Genomic DNA, 16989 nt, shown 5'->3' on the forward strand with positions numbered 1-16989 from the left:
CACGCGGGCCGCGGGAGGGTCCCCCGTCCACTCAGAGGGCTGAGCACGAGGAACTTCCCACGGCGTGTCTCCGCTCTCAGGGCCTGACAGGGCAGCGGGACGCGAACCTCCAGGGTCAGCCTCACGCAAGACAGCGGGACCGCGAGTCATCACGGGAAATCTCGCCGTTGTTATCGCGAGAGCAATACCAGCACCACCCTCCCATCCAGGTCCTAGTCGGAGACGCTTCCGTTCCATTGCGCAAGCGCAGTTCTGCCGCGCCCCTAATTTTCGTGCGCACACGTCGGTGCGACGTCCTGACGCCCAGGGAAGGCTGCCGACGGGAGCGCGCCTGCACGTCCTTCCCGTCCCCAGGTCAATTCTGAATTTCGCTTCCGGATCCTCACTTCCGGTCCCCTTAGTTCTCCTTCCGACTGGAAGCCGGTGGTTCGGGAAGGCTCGAACCTTCCGTTCCCGTACGCAGAGGCCGCTCCCGGGGCGGCGCGCTCGCTCGCAGCATGGTGAGCGGGGCGGGGAGCGAGGGAGGAGAGCGGCGGGCCGGGGCCGGGGAGCCCGGGCGCGGCGGGGGCACCCCGCGAGGGCAGCGTCCAGGCGCGGGGGGACGCGCGGGCCCGTTGGGGAGCGCGGCGTTCTCACCGAGCGAGGCGCCCGGCGCCGCGGCAAGCCATCGGAGGCGCCCGGGAAGGCGCCGGCTGATGCGGAGCCAGCGCGCAGAAAGCAGCCAGCCGCGCCCGGCCCTGGGGGCGTATGCCCCCCGCGCCGACGACCCCCGCTGGCCGCCTCCGCGCGGGGCTCTGTCCCCGAACTCCGACAGGCGTCGGGACTCCTCTGTCCCTTCCCTCGCGGAGGGGGCGCGGCCCTGGCTTTGGGTGTTTCTGGCAAACGGGCCATCACGCACACTCCTTTTTGTGGGTCTCCATAACCCTGGATTTCGTTATTCGCTTGCTCAGTCGCGTCCGACTCTTGGCACACCCGTGGACCGCAACACTCCGGGCTCCCCTGCCCTCCACTCTCTCCCTGAGTTTGCCCGAATTCACGTCCATTGAAAGTGTTAGCCTCTCAGTCTTGTCCGACCCTTTGGGTCCCCGTGGACTGTAGCCCGCCATGGGATTCTCCAGGCAAGAATACTGGAGTGGGTAGCTATTCCCTTCTGCAGGGCATCTCCCCGACTCAGGGAACCAACCTGGGTCTCCTGCATTGCAGGCGGATTCTTTACCATCTGACTTCCCTCTAAAGGAAGGGTCGTGGTCAGATTCCTAGTGCCTAGCGTGGCGTTTCTCAAATTACGTTAAATACTGAGACTCTGTAGGCTTTAGTGAGATAGGTAGGACACAACCGCAGCCTTCAAGAAGATGGCTTCTCCTGGGAGAGCCTCTCTGTCTCTTTCCTTAGTAGACGTCGTGTTCATTTATCTCCCAGGCAGTTAGCCAGTTTAATTCTGTGTCAGTTGGAAGAAAAAGTCAGAAAGACTTGAGTGGAGCTCACGCTTGCTGAGCACCTGTACACTGCATCGCTGACTTCTTCACGTATTTATCTGACTGAACCATCCTGACGCCTCTGTGAGGTAAAAGGTCCCATCCCTGCCTACAGGTGGGGAAGCCGAGCCTGAGAGAGAATTTCTCAGGGATGCTGAGTGGAGAGTGACACTCAGGTCCTGGACTCAGCACGTACTCTTCTTACACCACAACCCAGAAAACGTGTTCCCTGCCCGATGCTGTGTTTCAGGGATAAGTGACTTGCCCTAAGTGCAACAATCTTTCCATAAAACTCACTTGTAAAAGCCAGTCTTTCCTTCCTCAAGTTCCACTGGTTGAGAACAGAGTTGTGATGCTGGGTAGAAAGTGCCTGGTAGGTATAGACCCAGACAAAGGAGGGCAGCCTAGCTGGGAAGAAGGGGTGACGGGAGAATTGTCTGGGATGACGATGACGCAGCTGGATTCTGAAGGAGGAGTGGCCGGATCCAAGAACGTGGTCACGGTGGAGTCGGGTTTAGGTAGAGCGCGGCTAAGTCACAGGATTTGGGCGTCTTTTGATTTTTGTTGTTATTGCTGTGCTCACACTTCTGACTGTGTCCTGCTGAAGCTTTTATTTAAATAAAACCTTTTTCTAAAAAGTAAAAGAAAAAGCTCTTTTAAACATGGACGTTTTTCTTCCCCTCTCTTTTCCTTTTAGGCCCGAAATGCGGAAAAGGCCATGTAAGTATCAAGTCCCTTTTGTCTGAAAATTTTATGCTGCTTAATTGCCACCTCGGAGCCCTTTTTCTGTTTGGTCTTTGGGTACACAGCTCTTCCTCTTCCTGAGCTGAAGTAGCGTGCATGTATTTGCCCATGTATTTACCTCCCCCGTAGTGTTTTCTCACCGCCCCCAGAGCTCACACTGGGGTGGGGGCGGGGCTGTGAGAGCAGCAGCCCAGCGTATCAGCGTTTTTAATGCCGCACCGAGGTGCTCAGTCCCCACAGCCCTTACCTGCCGTGTGGGTAGAGGGGATGCGGGGGTGTTCAAGGACACAAGTCCTTCTGAGCCCTGCTCTTTGGAACGTGGAAAGTCATGATGTCGCTGGTTTCCTGACAGCAGTGTGTGTGTGTGTGTGAGGAGTGGCAGCTACCGTGGTCACGAGCAGATCTACCCATCCAGGAGCTTGGGTGATGAGAGGCCTGTGAGCGGGATCTAACAGTCTTCTCTCTTCCCGCTAGGACGGCCTTAGCAAGATTTCGCCAGGCTCAGCTGGAAGAGGGGAAAGTAAAGGTTGGTTTAAACCTTCCTCGTGAGTTTTCCGGTAGGAAGGACGGGCGCAGGCAGACTCCAGGCTCCAGACCCTCCTCGTCTTGTCTGTTCCTCCATGTATCCTAAGAGTCTGTTCACCTGAGACCCAGGTGAAGCTCCCTGTCGCGGGGGCCGTGTGATGGTCTGTCTCCTTGGTGATGGGATGCTTGGGTCTCCCTGTTATCCCAGCCCGGGCTCACGCTGAGTAGAAAGTGGGGTGTGCTCTGGGAAGCAGCTCTAACCTGAGACCAGCGGATGGCCTCTGCTCATGGAGACTCGGCCAGGTCAGGGGTGATATATGCTGTTCTTTGAGTATTTTTTATTTGTTTTTTAAAAGTATCCACTCACCTGCACCCGCGCCGACACACACACCTGTGTGCACAGACACGCATGTTTGTGCTAAACACTGATCGCTGTCATCGCTTGAGGTAGTGTAAATACGCCATGAGGTGGGTATAGCCAGGGGCACTTTGCATCTCTGTGACACCTGACTGCGCGGGTTCACTTATACACAGTATTTTTTCAGCAGTAACTGCTGTGGAGCTACATGGTCGTGGTTGGTTGAACCTGTGGCTGCAGAGGAGCCATGGATCCTGAGGGCTGACAGAGTTAGACTCGGATCTGCCCCCACAGTGCTCATGGTCAAGTGCAGTGGGCTTTTACACTGAGTACTGGCCCCGTCCCAGGGACGATGCAGTGAGTGCAGAGTGAGCCTTAAGACTTGATGGAAACCACCAGGAACTGAAGCTGCAGTTGTCTGTAGACTGTTAGACATTTGCGGCTTCAGGCCTGAACCAGTTGTGACTGTTGCACGAAGCTTGTAATTTCGTACAAGATGGTGGCAACGTGTGTGTTTTGCTTTTCCTTAGGAGCGAAGACCCTTCCTTGCCTCAGAGTGTACTGAGCTGCCTAAAGCCGAGAAGTGGAGACGACAGGTACTGTCCGGGCGAGTCCCATCTTAGCAGAGATAGTGAGTCTCTGAGTTTCCACTCTCTGCAAGACCCTTAGACCACGTTTCTAGGCATTTTTAATTAGATATTTCTTATGCTTTCAGACTTATTCAAAAGTCATAAAATGTATTACCTTTTATTTTTTTCATAGATCATTGGAGAGATCTCAAAAAAAGTGGCTCAAATTCAGAATGGTAAGCCAGCCTTGATTCTCACATCCGCAGTTAGCCGTGGGGACGTCAGCCCCCTCCCAGTAGTCAGTAGAACAGAAAGGTAGAACGTGAGTAGGACATGGAAGAGCTGAGCAGCACGATCAGTTTGACCTACTTGTCATTTATGGAGACTCACCTCACAAAGAAGAATACACTTTCTTTTTTAAGAGGAAATGGAATATTCACCAAAATAGAGCGCATTTTGGGTTGTAAAATAAATGATAGCAAACATAAAGTAATTAAAATCTTACAAAGTATAATACACTGGTTAAAACACAGTTAATGTAGAAGTCGATAACAGAAAGATGCCTGGAAACTTCCTAAATATTCAGAGATTAAACGCACTTCTAAACAGCCCGTATACCTAAAGGGGGACCTCGAGAAAACTAGAAAATAGTTTTAATTGATAATGAAAATGTAATGTCAGGATTCAGGGTATGAAAAAAGCAGTGCTTAGATGAAAATTTATAGTATTTAAGTAAAATGAAAAAAGAAAGGTCTCAAGTCAGTGATCCAAGCTTCTCCCCTAAGAAACCAAAAAGGAAGAGCAAGTTAATTCCAAAGTAAGCAGAAGGAAGGAGACAAACAGAAGGTGAATAGAGAAATAGGTCAAAGGTGGGTTCGGTAAAGTCGATAAACTTCCAGTCCAGTCAGACTGGCCAGAAACAAGACACAGACTGGTAACAGCAGGGATGAAATTGGGGTGTCACTCCACTTTGACCATTAAAGGGAAAGGGAGTATTAGACACAGCTTCAGGGCTGTCACTCAGCAACTTAGATGGAACGGGCCACTCCCTAAAAGACACATGCTAACAAAATCGTGGTTCTTAACCATGGGCAGGGTTACCCCCTCCAACCTCCCCCAACCACCCCTGGAAATTTCATGATATCTGGAGAGGGCTTTATTTATTAGAGAAATTGAATTCATAGTTAAAAACTTTCCAGCAAAGAAGATTCCAGACTCAGATGGCTCCACTGACCAGTTCAGATATTTAAGGAGTACCAACTCTACAGTTTCTTCCAGAAGATTGAAGAAGGAACACTTCCTAATTTGCTTTTTTATATATTTTAGTATGTGTTTCTTTGATCCTGAAGTCAGAAAAAGATATTACAAGAAGAGAAAAAAACTAGAGGCCAGTATTCCTTACTGAATTTGGCCATAAACATCTCAGCAAAGGATTGCATGGTTGATTCAGCATTCAGAGATTAATTCACTGTGTCATCATTTAAAGAAGAAAAACCATATCATCTCAGTGGATGCAGAAGTATTTGACAGTTTCTCATTCACTCATAAAAACTCAGCTAACCGGGAGTAAACGGGAACTTTTTCCTTTCCCTGATAAAGCATTTTTACCAAAAAGCCTATAGCGAACATGATGCTTAATGCTGCAAGATTGGATGCTCTCCTCCCAAGACCGGGAACAAGGTGAAGAGATCCATTCTCGCCTCTTCCTTTCAACGTTGTCCTGGAACTCCTGGCCAGCACAGTAAAGCAGGGAAAGGAAGACCCAAAGACTGGAAGGGAAGAGAAATGCTCTGTTCGGACGTGACTTAGTTTTCTGTGCAGGAAATCCCAAGGACTCTGTGGAAGGATTTCCACAGTGAGTACCTGAGTTTAGCCAGATGACAGACTAGAAAGTCCGTACAGAAAAGTCCGTTTGATTTCTGTGTATTTGCAGTAACATTTGGAACTAGAGCATTTTTAAAGCGTTATTTACAGAAGCATCAAAAGGCAAGAAGTAGATATAAATCTAGTAAGATACGCGCATGGTCTGTAGGTGAAAACTACGCAACAGTGATGCCAGGCAGTAAAGAACCAGTGAAATGGAGACACAGATGGTGTTTGTGAGGGGAAGACTCAGCATCGGACAGAGGTCAGGTCTTTTCCTTTTTAAAATCTATCACAGAACCCCAGCGTGGCGTTTCGGTCTATGCTGATGAACTATAAAATTTACAGCTTTGCCTTTCCAAGTGAGATTGTTTGTAGCCAAAAGAACTTTGAAGAACAAAATTGGAGTACCCGTAATATCTAATTTCAAGATTCAGTGTAAAGCCACAGATAGCAGGATAGCATGGTGCTGGTGAGGGACAGACATACAGACCAGGGGACCAGAATAAGGAGTCCAGACGTGGGGGCCCACGTGTGTGGTCCACCGGCCTGACAGAGCAACAGAGCGATCCAGCAGAGGAAAGGAAGGCTTCTCCCTCGCAGTGGGCGTAGGGCGCTGCACTTCAGCACGTCAGGGATCCCTGACCGTCTTCCTGCCTCTGGTGGGAAACCCCTGTCGCCAGTGACAGCGCCTATGCAGCCTCCTGTGCTGTCGTCTTAGATTCGCCCTGTGGGCTCCTTGTCAGAGGTGTTCCCGGGGACCGGCAGGCTGCTTGCCGACGCTGCCTCCCTGCGTCCTGGACGCTGAGCACCCCACCGCTGAGATGCGATGTGTTAGTGCTGGTGTAAATGGAGCTGCACGATGGCTTCCGTTTGTATTTCTCTGCTTGCTAATGAGGAGGAAGTTGTTTTTTTTCTTCAAAGAGTTTTTCTGGCCCTGGTGGAGCTCTGTTCATGATCGCCACCCTTCCGTGATTTTGGCGTGGGTGGTTTTACTCGTGAGCTGAAGTGGTTTTGTGTTGCCCACCTCTGTCAGTGTTGACACTCTTGCAGGTGTGACATGAAGCGGTATTTTCAGGAAATGATAGGACGTTTCTCTTTTCTTAGCTGGTTTAGGTGAATTCCGGATTCGCGACCTGAATGATGAAATTAACAAGCTGCTGCGAGAGAAAGGACACTGGGAGGTCCGGATCAAGGAGCTGGGCGGTCCTGACTACGGGGTAAGTGAGCAGCGGCCCAGGCCCGGCTCGGGGGCTTTCTGCAGGCAGCTGGGTCCTGTCTCCCGCAGGCCTGCCGTCGACGCCGAGGCCCTTGAGAAATGAAAGGAGCCTTGCAAGGGCCTGGTGTGTGTGCACGGGAACCGTGAAAGCGCAGGGGCAGTGGTGTAGAAAGTCCCCAGCGCAGGCCTGGGAGTGTGCCTGCCGGCCAGGCGTCCAGAATGAGCCGCCCGGTCTGCCCGGGCCCATTGTGGAGACGACCTTGGTGCCGCATGTGCGTCTCTGCGCTCCTTGAGGACTGGGACAGCCCTTCCACCGCGGCTTCTGTGCTTGAGGGGGCCCTGGAGACAGGCTGCTCTGTGCTTGCTTTGGATTTCTTTTTTTGGATTCTTTTTTTCCCTTTGGAGTTTTTAAAGGCAGTATTTTAGAACAGTGACTTTCAGGCTTTTAGGACCGTGACCCGTTGTATAAAACACGCACAGTCACTGTGTCACGACCCAGTATGCACAAAGATGTTCTGGAAAGACAGCCGGTGTGCGTTGCTGCGCTTTGATATTTCCTGTTCTGTTTTGATTTTTAAACGTTGATAATTGTGAGCCATGCAGTGGGTTTCATGACCCCAGACCTGCCCCACCTGCCCCAGCTCTGGACCCATTGCATCTGGTCAGTGGACTGGCATGCAGTTGTGTAAGAAACGTGGGCAGTGTTCTGTGTATTAGTCCGGCCCCCTCTTCACACGGAGCCGTGGCTCTCAGGTCAGTGCCTGGCCTCAGCCGAGGCAGGCGTCTGCCGTTCCGTGAGCCCGTGCTGGGGGCGCCGCCTCTGCACCCTCGTCTCTCTGACCCGGGCCTGCTCCCTGCCGGACGGTCTTCGTGCCACTTGCTGCTCGTCCTGGAAGGGCCACAAAAAGCTCCCAAAGTCAGTAGTGGTGTTTATTTCCTTCTGGAGTTTTTCATGTTAAATTGATGTTCGTTGGCTGTAACAGTAACGCACTTCGGGGCATTCCCCTTCGGTTCCGTCATCTGGCTGTTTGGCCGTGTTCCGTGCCTCACGGCCTCTCCCCTGCAGTACAGAGCCTCGTCCAGACTCGCCTCCTGTGGCCTGCAGGCGTTGCCAGCACCGTTTGTAATGGAGGGAATTCCATCTTCTGGATATTGCGTTTGTCCTCTTCTTCTGCTAGTTCTCACTTAGACTTTTTGCAACTTTTTAAAGCTTTTTTTTTTCTTCACTTAACGTTGTCTTGTAAGCAGTTTCTAGCCAGTATGAGAGTTTCATATGAACCGTCATTTGTTAGCTATAGAATATATTCCGCCCCTGAACATACTATAATTTACTTAAATCATCCTGTTATCATTAGGTATTTAGGTTGCTTTTTAAAGGATTAAAAAAAGTACCACAGTGTATCCCTGTGTCCATCAGTGCTTGCTGCTTTCAGCGCCACTGTCTCCACCTGTGTCTGCAGACATGGACAGAGCGGGCCGACAGATCAGACCCATGTTCTCCTTTTCCTTCCCCATAAGAAAGTTGGCCCTAAAATGCTGGACCATGAAGGGAAGGAAGTCCCAGGAAATCGCGGTTACAAGTACTTCGGAGCAGCCAAAGACCTGCCCGGCGTCAGAGAGCTGTTTGAGAAGGAGCGTGAGTAGCCGGCGTTTGCAAGGGTGTCAGCCCAGGTCTCGGTTCTGGTTCTAATTGATGCTGTTTGCAGGGTGCTCTTCTGTGTGCTCAGCTGAGCAGCAGCCCCGTGGTGCCAGGGGATCATCGTTCCCAGGGTTTCAGTGGGAACCCTGGAGCACTGGGCATTGACGTGGCAAGCCCAGGGCACCCCTTGGGCGGGAGCGGGAACCCAGAGCCATGGGCACCAGATTGCAGGGCCTGCACACACGTGTCTCCGAGTGAACGCAGTTTCCCTGTTGGTACTTGTCGGGGCGGCTCTGAAGTCCATTCAGTCAGGTTCATGTTTCAGTTACTTGGCTTGAAAAACTCGTAACTGAAGGACTGACAACAGCGTGGGCCGAAGCCGCTGTGCACCGGTGGAGCAGAGAGGCCCCGAGTCACGCCCTGGCTCTGGGCGCCCCGGGATTCCACTGGTCTGGGCTGCATGCATCTTGTTTTCAACGTTTCGAAAAGCAGTCCAAGCACTCCATAGGAAAACGTGTGGAAAGCAGAGAAGGGCGAGACCAGGATTCCTGCCCTGCTGGCGTTCTGCTGACTCCTTCCGATTCCAGCTCCGTGAAACCCCACTTGTTGTCTTTTTTGGCCTCCCTGGGAGGCTGGTAGGATCTCAGTTCCCCTACCGGGAATTGAACCCCGGCCCTGTCAGTGATAGCCTGGAATCCTAACCACTGGACCAGCAGGGAACTCCCAAGCCTGCTTCTTAAATTCGTTATGTGTGCAGACGGGCTTTGCGTGTGTCATTTTCATTGCTTAAAATAATTCAGATTTTAAATATCATACCATTTATTATGAAAGCAATAAAATCTTATCAGTTCAGTCGCTCAGTCATGTCTGACTCTCTGCGACCCCATGAATCACAGCACACCAGGCCTCCCTGTCCATCACCAACTCCCAGAGTTCACTCAAGCTCATGTCCATCGAGTCGGTGATGCCATCCAGCCATCTCACTCTCTGTTGTCCCCATCTTCTCCTGCCCCCAATCCCTCCCAGCATCAGAGTCTTCCAGTGAGTCAACTCTTCATGTGAGGTGGCCAAAGTATTGGAGCTTCAGCCTTAGCATCAGTCCTTCCAGTGAACAGCCAGGACTGATCTCCTTTAGAATGGACTGGTTGGATCTCCTTGCAGTCCAAGGGACTCTCAAGAGTCTTCTCCGGCACCACAGTTCAAAAGCATCAATTCTTCAGCGATCAGCTTTCTTCACAGTCCAACTCTTGCATCCATACATGACCACTGGAAAAACCATAGCCTTGACTAGATGGACCTTTGTTGGCAAAGTAATGTCTCTGCTTTTTAATATGCTGTCTAGGTTGGTGATAACTTTCCTTCCAAGGAGTAAGTGTCTTTTAATTTCGTGGCTGCAATCAGCATCTGCAGTGATTTTGGAGCCCAAAAAAATAGAGTCTGACACTGTTTCCACTGTTTCCGCATCTATTTCCCATGAAGTGATGGGACCAGATGCCATGATCTTCGTTTTCTGAATGTTGAGCTTCAAGCCAACCTTTTCACTCTCCTCTTTCACTTTCATCAAGAGGCTTTTGAGTTCCTCTTCACTTTCTGCCATAAGGGTAGTGTCATCTGCATATCTGAGGTTATTGATATTTCTCCCGGCAATCTTGATTCCAGCTTGTGCTTCTTCCAGCCCAGCATTCCTCCTGATGTACTCTGCATATAAGTTAAATAAGCAGGGTGACAATATACAGCCTTGACGCACTCCTTTTCCTATCTGGAACCAGTCTGTTGTTCCATGTCCAGTTCTAACTGTTGCTTCCTGACCTGCATACAGGTTTCTCAAGAGGCAGGTCAGGTGGCCTGGTATTCCCATCTCTTTCAGAATGTTCCACAGCTTGTTGTGATCCACACAAAGGCTTTGTCATAGTGAAGCAGAAGCAGGTGTAAACCTTCTCACAGAGGCGTACATGCAGAAGCTCAGAGCAGTCCCGCGTCCCCGCGTTCCCCAGGCGGGCTGTGGCCTGTCGGGCGCACTCCCCTCCATCCTTAAGGCTCCTAGAGTGAGGTGGCGCTGTTGTTTTGCTTTTGTTTTTGCATTTACTTTGGCGTTGAATTTATTCTTACGTTCTTATGTATTCCAGGCATCGAGTTTCCTTTTTTTTTTTAAGAAGAAAGTGCCCACGTTAGTCTTCAGGCGCGTAATTTAAATGGCGGCACAGCTCCTCTGCCGTCTCCCAGTGCTCTGCTGGGATGCCCCCGCGCCGTCACGGTCTGTCTGGGGCGCTCCCTTCCAGGCCCTCCCCCGCTCTCTCGTGCTTATCCCATCAGCTGAGTCTCGTCAGCCTGAGTGACAGGTGACTCCATCCCGGCTCCCTTGAGGCAGAGAAGCCCGTTTCCTGGCTCCTGTAACTGACGCGTCTGTCCTCAGGAATGGCTGCTCCCAGAGCCCGTGCTCCAGCTTCCGTCCCGCGAGCACGTCTGTCCGTCTCCTTTGGGGTGGCGGGCTGTCCGTCATCCACTCAGAGTTTGTTCTCTCTCAGTGACACTCTACCACCACCTGCACCCCCAGACGGTTCAGGCACGGGCCCCCGGGCAAGCCCCGCCGGCGTTGCTTGGATCCCGGCTCCCTCGTGCGGCTGGGATGCCCTCGGTGCTCCGCGCCTGTGCTGGGTGCAGCCCTCGTGGCGCGGGGCTGGGCAGGGTTGCTGGTACCTGCGTGGGCCGATGGAAGGGGGCTTCCCCGCCCTGTGCCCGTCGTGTGTGGGCCGTCCGTGTCCCCCACAGTTCTCCTTACAAAGCCGAGGGACGCACAGGGTGAGAGAGTCTCGGGTGGCCCGTGCTGGCCGTGAGCACCCCTCCTGTGTGGCCCTTCAGTTCCTTCCGCATCTTCACAGCTGCCGTGTTGCTGCTGCTACTTGAGACGGCGTCTCATTTCTGCTGTTTGTGTCCCTGGTCACTAATGAGGTGGACACTTGAATTCAGTCAGTGTTCGTCATTGAGGTGTTCACACTTACAGGCTTCTTCTCCTTCAGTTAATCAGCTTCTGTTCTTGACTAGTCGGCTGGACTTCATTTCCCAGAATCACTATGTATTCTGAACAGTAATACTTAGTCTTAATGTGTTTTCTTCAGGAATTTCTCATGTAACTTTTTTGCTTGTAGCTTCTGCTGTCTTCATGAGCTACTATGGCATTTCCTCGGAAAGCACCCCATGAAGCTGCGGTCGGAGGGGTCACAGGACACCCTTCGCCCACCAGGCAGTTCATAGTCTTCGAGGGGTCCAGGTTTTCACTGTCGCATAAACAATGCCGTGACGCTCATCTCCATCCATAAAGCTTTGCCAGCCTTTGTTTTTGCTTTTTAAATTGCGATAGATTCCTTCTAAGCGGACTGAGTCTGAAACATTGACACTGGTTTAAAGATGGTGGTGTCGTGTGCAGTCCCGTCACTAGAGTGGAGAAGCGCCTGCTTGATGCCGTTTTCAGGGGCACGCACACTGTGTGCCTGCGCAGCGTGGTGTGGGGAGGAGGCGTGAGTGCGGCTGTGGCGGGGAACCCGGCTCAGCTCAGAATTCTTCCTTTCAGCGCTTCCTCCTCCGAGAAAGACGCGCGCCGAGCTCATGAAGGCGATCGACTTTGAATACTACGGTTACCTCGACGAGGACGATGGCGTCATTGTGCCCCTGGAGCAGGAGTGCGAGAAGAAACGTGGGTCTGCGGGCGTCTCACTGCACGGCTGGGGCGTGGTTGCTGTGCGGTATCGTGTAAGGGGGCACAGTGTAGTAACTCACGGTGCTTAAAGGCGCTGCACTAGCAAGGGATTCAGGAAGTACTGTGCACGTCCCTGTGTTACGCAGTATATCCTGCTGTACTCTTTAGATTCCACGAGTGAGTGATACCGCACAGGGTGTGTCTTTCTCTGGCTCGCTTCACTTAGTAGGATAATCTCTGGGTCCATCCATGTGGCTGCGAATGCACTGTGTCATTTGTCTCTGCGCAGGGTTCCGTTATGTGTGTTTATTCATTCCTCTGTGGGTGGACCCTTCGGTTGCTTCAACGCCTTGGTTGTTGTAAATGGTGCTGCTCTGAATGTTGGGGTGCTATATGTTTTCTAATTAGTACCTCTATTTATTTTGTGTATGAACCCAGGAATGGAATTGGTGGATCATGTGTTAGTCCTGATTTTGTTTTTTTGAGGAACCTCAGGGTGTTGAACCAGGGAGGATCTGGGCGTGTCCCCCGCCAGCCGCCCCGGAGCTGCCGTGGGGCCCCTGCCCTCCCTTCTGATGCCTGACCACCTGGGCCAGAGGAGGGTCACCCTTTGCAGAGGACAGGCCTTGGTCACCTTTGCCCCGCGTGGCGTGTAGCTTTCTCAGAGGCCAGAGCGACTGACACCTGCTGTCCCTCGTCTGCAGACAGAGCCGAACTAGTGGAGAAGTGGAAAGCAGAGCGAGAGGCCCGCCTGGCGAGAGGAGAGAAGGAGGAGGAGGAGGAGGAGGAGGAGGAGGAGGAGGTGAACATCTACGCTGTGGCCGAGGAGGAGGTACGGGTGGCTGCCGCTGTGCCGTGGAGGGCGGGTAGGGGAGGGTGCCCAGGCCTGGGTCGGGGTCAAGGCCCGGTCTGCCCCTGGACGGGGTGGGGGTTGAAGGTCCCCTCGGGGTCACAGTGAGGACCGCTGAGGGCACTTGGGGACCTGCGCTCCACATCGGGGGACTTACCTGCGTCTCAGAGCTGGGCTCTCCGGACCTGCTGGGCCTGGATTTGTAGGCAAGTTTGAAGCCCCTGACATCACTGTTTGAGCTTCAGTGGCGGAGCTGGTAGCACTTCTGTGGGGCCTAACCACCCACGCCCACCTTACTGTGGTAAACCAGAGCAGAGGCTCCCTCGGGGGTGGATCTGTGGTCCGGCAGGCAGAGCCCCCTGCTCCCAGCTCCCTCGTCAGGCAGGCCCGGGATGGAGTGGATTTGTGGACCGAGCCAGGGGAGGGGAGTCAGCCAGGCCGGGACAACGGGTCAGGCCCCGTGAGACATTGCATGGCCTGCCAGCATAGCAGTGGCAAGGACACAGGCTCAGAGGGGCTTGGTGACTGGGTTCACCATCACACAGGATATGGCAGACCTGCGGGGCATGCCCTTGGGCAGGCATTTGAAGTAGGATGGCAGCGTGCCCTGCGAAGATTTTCTCTGGGTGCAAACGACCTGTTCGCTTTTTCAAGGGATGTTTGTTTACTTAGTGGCCAGTAATGAGTGAGTGAGGCCCACTCAAAGGGCATAGCAGCCGCACGCTCCGTCGGTAGCTCAAGATCCAAGAGCCAGCCCGGTCCGCAGACCCCGTAGGAAAACGACACATGTGACAGGAGCTCTGGGTAGCGACGGGGGGCAGGCGGGGCCGTGAGCTCTTCCTGGGGAGGTGACCTTCAGCTGAGCTCAGAAGTCGAGGAGGTGTCACCGGCGCACAGCGGTGGCAGGGGACAGGACGCGCAGATGGCCCCGGGGGAGCATCGGGGCCGGAGGACTGGCCGGTGGCCGGAGCCCAGAGCGGGGCCCTTGGTGCGAGCAGAGACTGCAGGAAGTGAGCTAGGACCAGCTGGGGGCCTGACCCCTGGGGGACGGGTCTTCCTTCATCATAAAAGTGATAGGAAGGCACCAAAGGGTTTAAACAATCGTGTGTGTTGGAATCATCGTAGGTTTAAGGCGGCTGTTAAGGAGCTGTGAGAGGTCCCATGTATTCTTCCCCCGGGGCCCTGGAGGCTCCATCCTGAATGCTGCCGGCATGGCGTCCACGAGGAGCCTGGCCTGCTGTGACCCATGTGCAGGGCTGGATCTTCGTCACTGGTGTGGATCCCAGCACCATGACAGCCTCTCTTGTTTGCGTCGTCCCAGTGGTGGGGTGGGGGCGGATGGGGCGGGTCCGGCTCTGAGACCAGCAGCAGCGGACCCAACTCTGCACGGGCCTCCTCTCCTCTCGGGCCCCCAGGGCCGTGGCTTAGTCGTGAGTGAGCGCTGCTGACTCATAGGCAGCTTCTGAGTGATGCTTCTGTGCATGTGGTCAGTTTTTACAAATTTAGTTTTAAAAATAGATAATATATATTCAGGGCTTCCCTAGTGACTCATATGGTAAAGAATCTGCCTGCAAGTTGGATCCCTGGGTCAGGAAGATCCCCTGGAGAAGGGAATGGCAACCCACTCCAGTATTCTGGCCTGGAGAATCCCATGGACAGAGGAGCCTGGAGGGCTTCAGTCCACAGGGTCGCCAAGATAATATATTCACAAGACTCACAACCCAAGGAACATATAAACATCTCCCACAGTCCCTGCTTACAGCCGCATCCTCCGGGCCCCGGCTCTCACTGAGGTCGCGGCTTCTCTGCTCTGGTCTTCCTCGGGCAGGAGGCCGCACAGTCCACGGTGTTCTGTTGGCTCTTGTGCTCAGCACTGCGTCTTGGGGGTGTCTCTGAGGAGAGCGCGTCCCTGGGACTGTTTCTCCTGTTAAACGGCCGCAGGCTGGGGCCTCTCGCGGCATCTCCTCTGCACAGCCTCTGGTTGTCGTCTCTTGCAGTCTGACGAGGAGGGCGGCCCAGACAGAGGCGGGGAGGATGGGCAGCAGAAGTTCATCGCGCACGTGCCGGTGCCCTCGCAGCAGGAGGTAGGGCGCTGGGCCCTCCGGGTGCTTGTCTGGGTCCTTCCCATTCCTGCGGGCAACTCTGACTCCAGGCCCGCCAGTGACTGCAGGCAGCTTAGGGTGTGGGTCCCGGGGGGCAGGAGTCCATCCGCCTCAGGGCCAGTGGCCTGCCCTGCCATGCACGGTGGGTCCCTGTCGCTCATATGCTCCAGGAGGAGGGGCTGGAGCAAAGTGGACGCCGCCCCAGCCCTGCCTCTGCCGCCCGCAGATCGAGGAGGCACTCGTGCGCAGGAAGAAGATGGAGCTGCTGCAGAAGTACACCAGTGAGACCCTGCAGGCCCAGAGCGAGGAGGCCCGGCGGTTGCTGGGCTGCTAGGCGGCCCCGCTGCGGCCTCCCCCGCCCTCCTCGCTCACAGCGCGCCCCCCCAGGGCCACTGGCTGGACACCTCGGCGTCGCCTGGCCGCATGCAACTGCCATGAGAGCCCACGCGCGCGTGTCCTGAGTGTAGACAGGCTGCTCCTGTGGCCTGCGAGTGTCGTCAGCGGTGGGGGCGGCCAGCTGGGGTCGCCCCGAGCACGCAGACGTGTCTGTGACGCTTCCTGCCGCTGAGAGGACCCCGCCACCCTCGGGGCCGCCGCCCTGCCGCCCGTCTCGCCCTCAGCCGGCCTTGCTTCCCCTAGCCGGCAGTGGGGCGCGTTTGCTGCTTCCGTCTGGGAGTGGTTCTGCACAGAGCTATTTTTATTAAAGATGTTTGTACCAAGGGCAGCCTCAGGTTCTGGGCCTTCTGTGTGAGGCCTTGTCCGCGGTAGGACCTGAGGGGGCTCACCGGGTGGGGCCTGTGTGCGAGGCTGGGCCCACCCGTGGCCCCTCCGGGTGCTGAGGGTGTAGAGTGTCCCGCCTGGCCCGAGCCCGCAGCTGTGGGTCAGCGCTGAGGTGGGGCCCGCGTTTCCGGCCCGTGGGAATGGCAAGGGTGCCCTGGGGTGGTCCAGACCTGCCGACCCCGCCTAATCTCGCCTTCCTGGTGGGGAGAAGCCACCTCGGGGCCCCAGCTCAGGGCAAGTGAGGCAGGGGGGGTCCCCACCCTCAAGAGGGGTCCTGGGCACATCGGCAGAGCCCTGTGGGCCTCGCAAAGCAGGCTGTGGCAGCCTAAGTGAGGGTCAGCCGTCAGACGGGACCTTCCTGACAAAAGTTCTGAGCCAGGGACGGAGGGCAGCCGGCGGGTGGGCAGCGGCCCTGGGGAGACCGCCCGGGGGCCTCGTGGCTGTGAGGAGGAGGGGAGGGATAGGACTGGGCTGGGAACCGCCCTGGGCGCCTCTCAGCCAGGCCCCTGGGCAGGCGTGTGCAGAGAGCTGGGAGGGGTCGAGGCCGGAGGGCTGGGGGCCCGGGGACAGACAAGGCCAGACCTGGCCCTGGGACCCAGCTCCCACCCGGGCCTGGCCCGGACGGGGCGCAGGAGCAAACGTGGGTCGCTTGGAGCAGGCCCCTCTGGGCCCGGGCCTCCACGTCCCCGTCTGAAAGGCCGGGGACTGGACCTGGTGCCACGGGGCAGACAGAGGGGAGGCGGGCCCTGAGACCACCTGGCCTGGGGTCCAGCTTAGATGGCCCAGTGAGGGTTTCCCTCCCTCCCCTCCGGACGCCTGGGGCCTGGCAGTGGCTCCTGGGATGGCTGCAGACAGCGTGGCCATCAGCGTCCCATGTGCGGACCGATGGGGAAGCGGCTCGCTGAGGACCCACAGGCGTCCCCGGTGGAGATGGGCCCAGCCCCAGGCTTCCTGCCCCACGGGCCCTGGATGTTTTTGTCCCGGGAGGACTCTGCAGGGGTTTCCCCAGGCCTGGAATGTCCGGGGAATGTGGCCACGGGCAGGGCGTGGTCACCGAGGCTCATGCCCAGAGGCGGCAGAACCCGTCCCAGGAAACGCTGGTTGACGAATCTCTCCCATGGCTTAGACAAGCTTTGGCTCTGCCCACAGTATAAACGTGTCCACCTTGCCC

At 55.2% G+C, this 16989-nt stretch overlaps 1 protein-coding gene across 2 annotated transcripts; it reads left to right on the forward strand.

The window, feature by feature from the left end:
- Positions 1-322: 322 nt before the first annotated feature.
- On the forward strand, positions 323-15758 carry ISY1 (ISY1 spliceosome associated protein). 2 transcript variants are annotated; one of them, XM_055413453.2, is made up of 11 exons: positions 323-500; positions 2173-2195; positions 2694-2745; positions 3633-3698; positions 3865-3907; positions 6642-6754; positions 8272-8389; positions 11961-12083; positions 12791-12918; positions 14934-15020; positions 15265-15758. In XM_055413453.2, the coding sequence occupies exons 1-11, from the start codon at positions 498-500 to the stop codon at positions 15370-15372; spliced, it is 864 nt and encodes a 287-aa protein (XP_055269428.2). In that variant the 5' UTR covers positions 323-497; the 3' UTR covers positions 15373-15758. The 2 variants fall into 2 exon arrangements, with proteins under 2 accessions (XP_055269428.2, XP_088687848.1); XM_088831722.1 differs by lacking the exons at positions 323-500; positions 2173-2195; positions 2694-2745; positions 3633-3698; positions 3865-3907 and adding an exon at positions 6246-6367.
- Positions 15759-16989: the final 1231 nt, after the last annotated feature.

The sequence above is a fragment of the Moschus berezovskii genome, chromosome 24, assembly GCF_049115385.1.
Source record: "Moschus berezovskii isolate FMDL1 chromosome 24, NW_MosBer_1.0, whole genome shotgun sequence".
Taxonomy (NCBI): Eukaryota; Metazoa; Chordata; class Mammalia; order Artiodactyla; family Moschidae; genus Moschus; species Moschus berezovskii.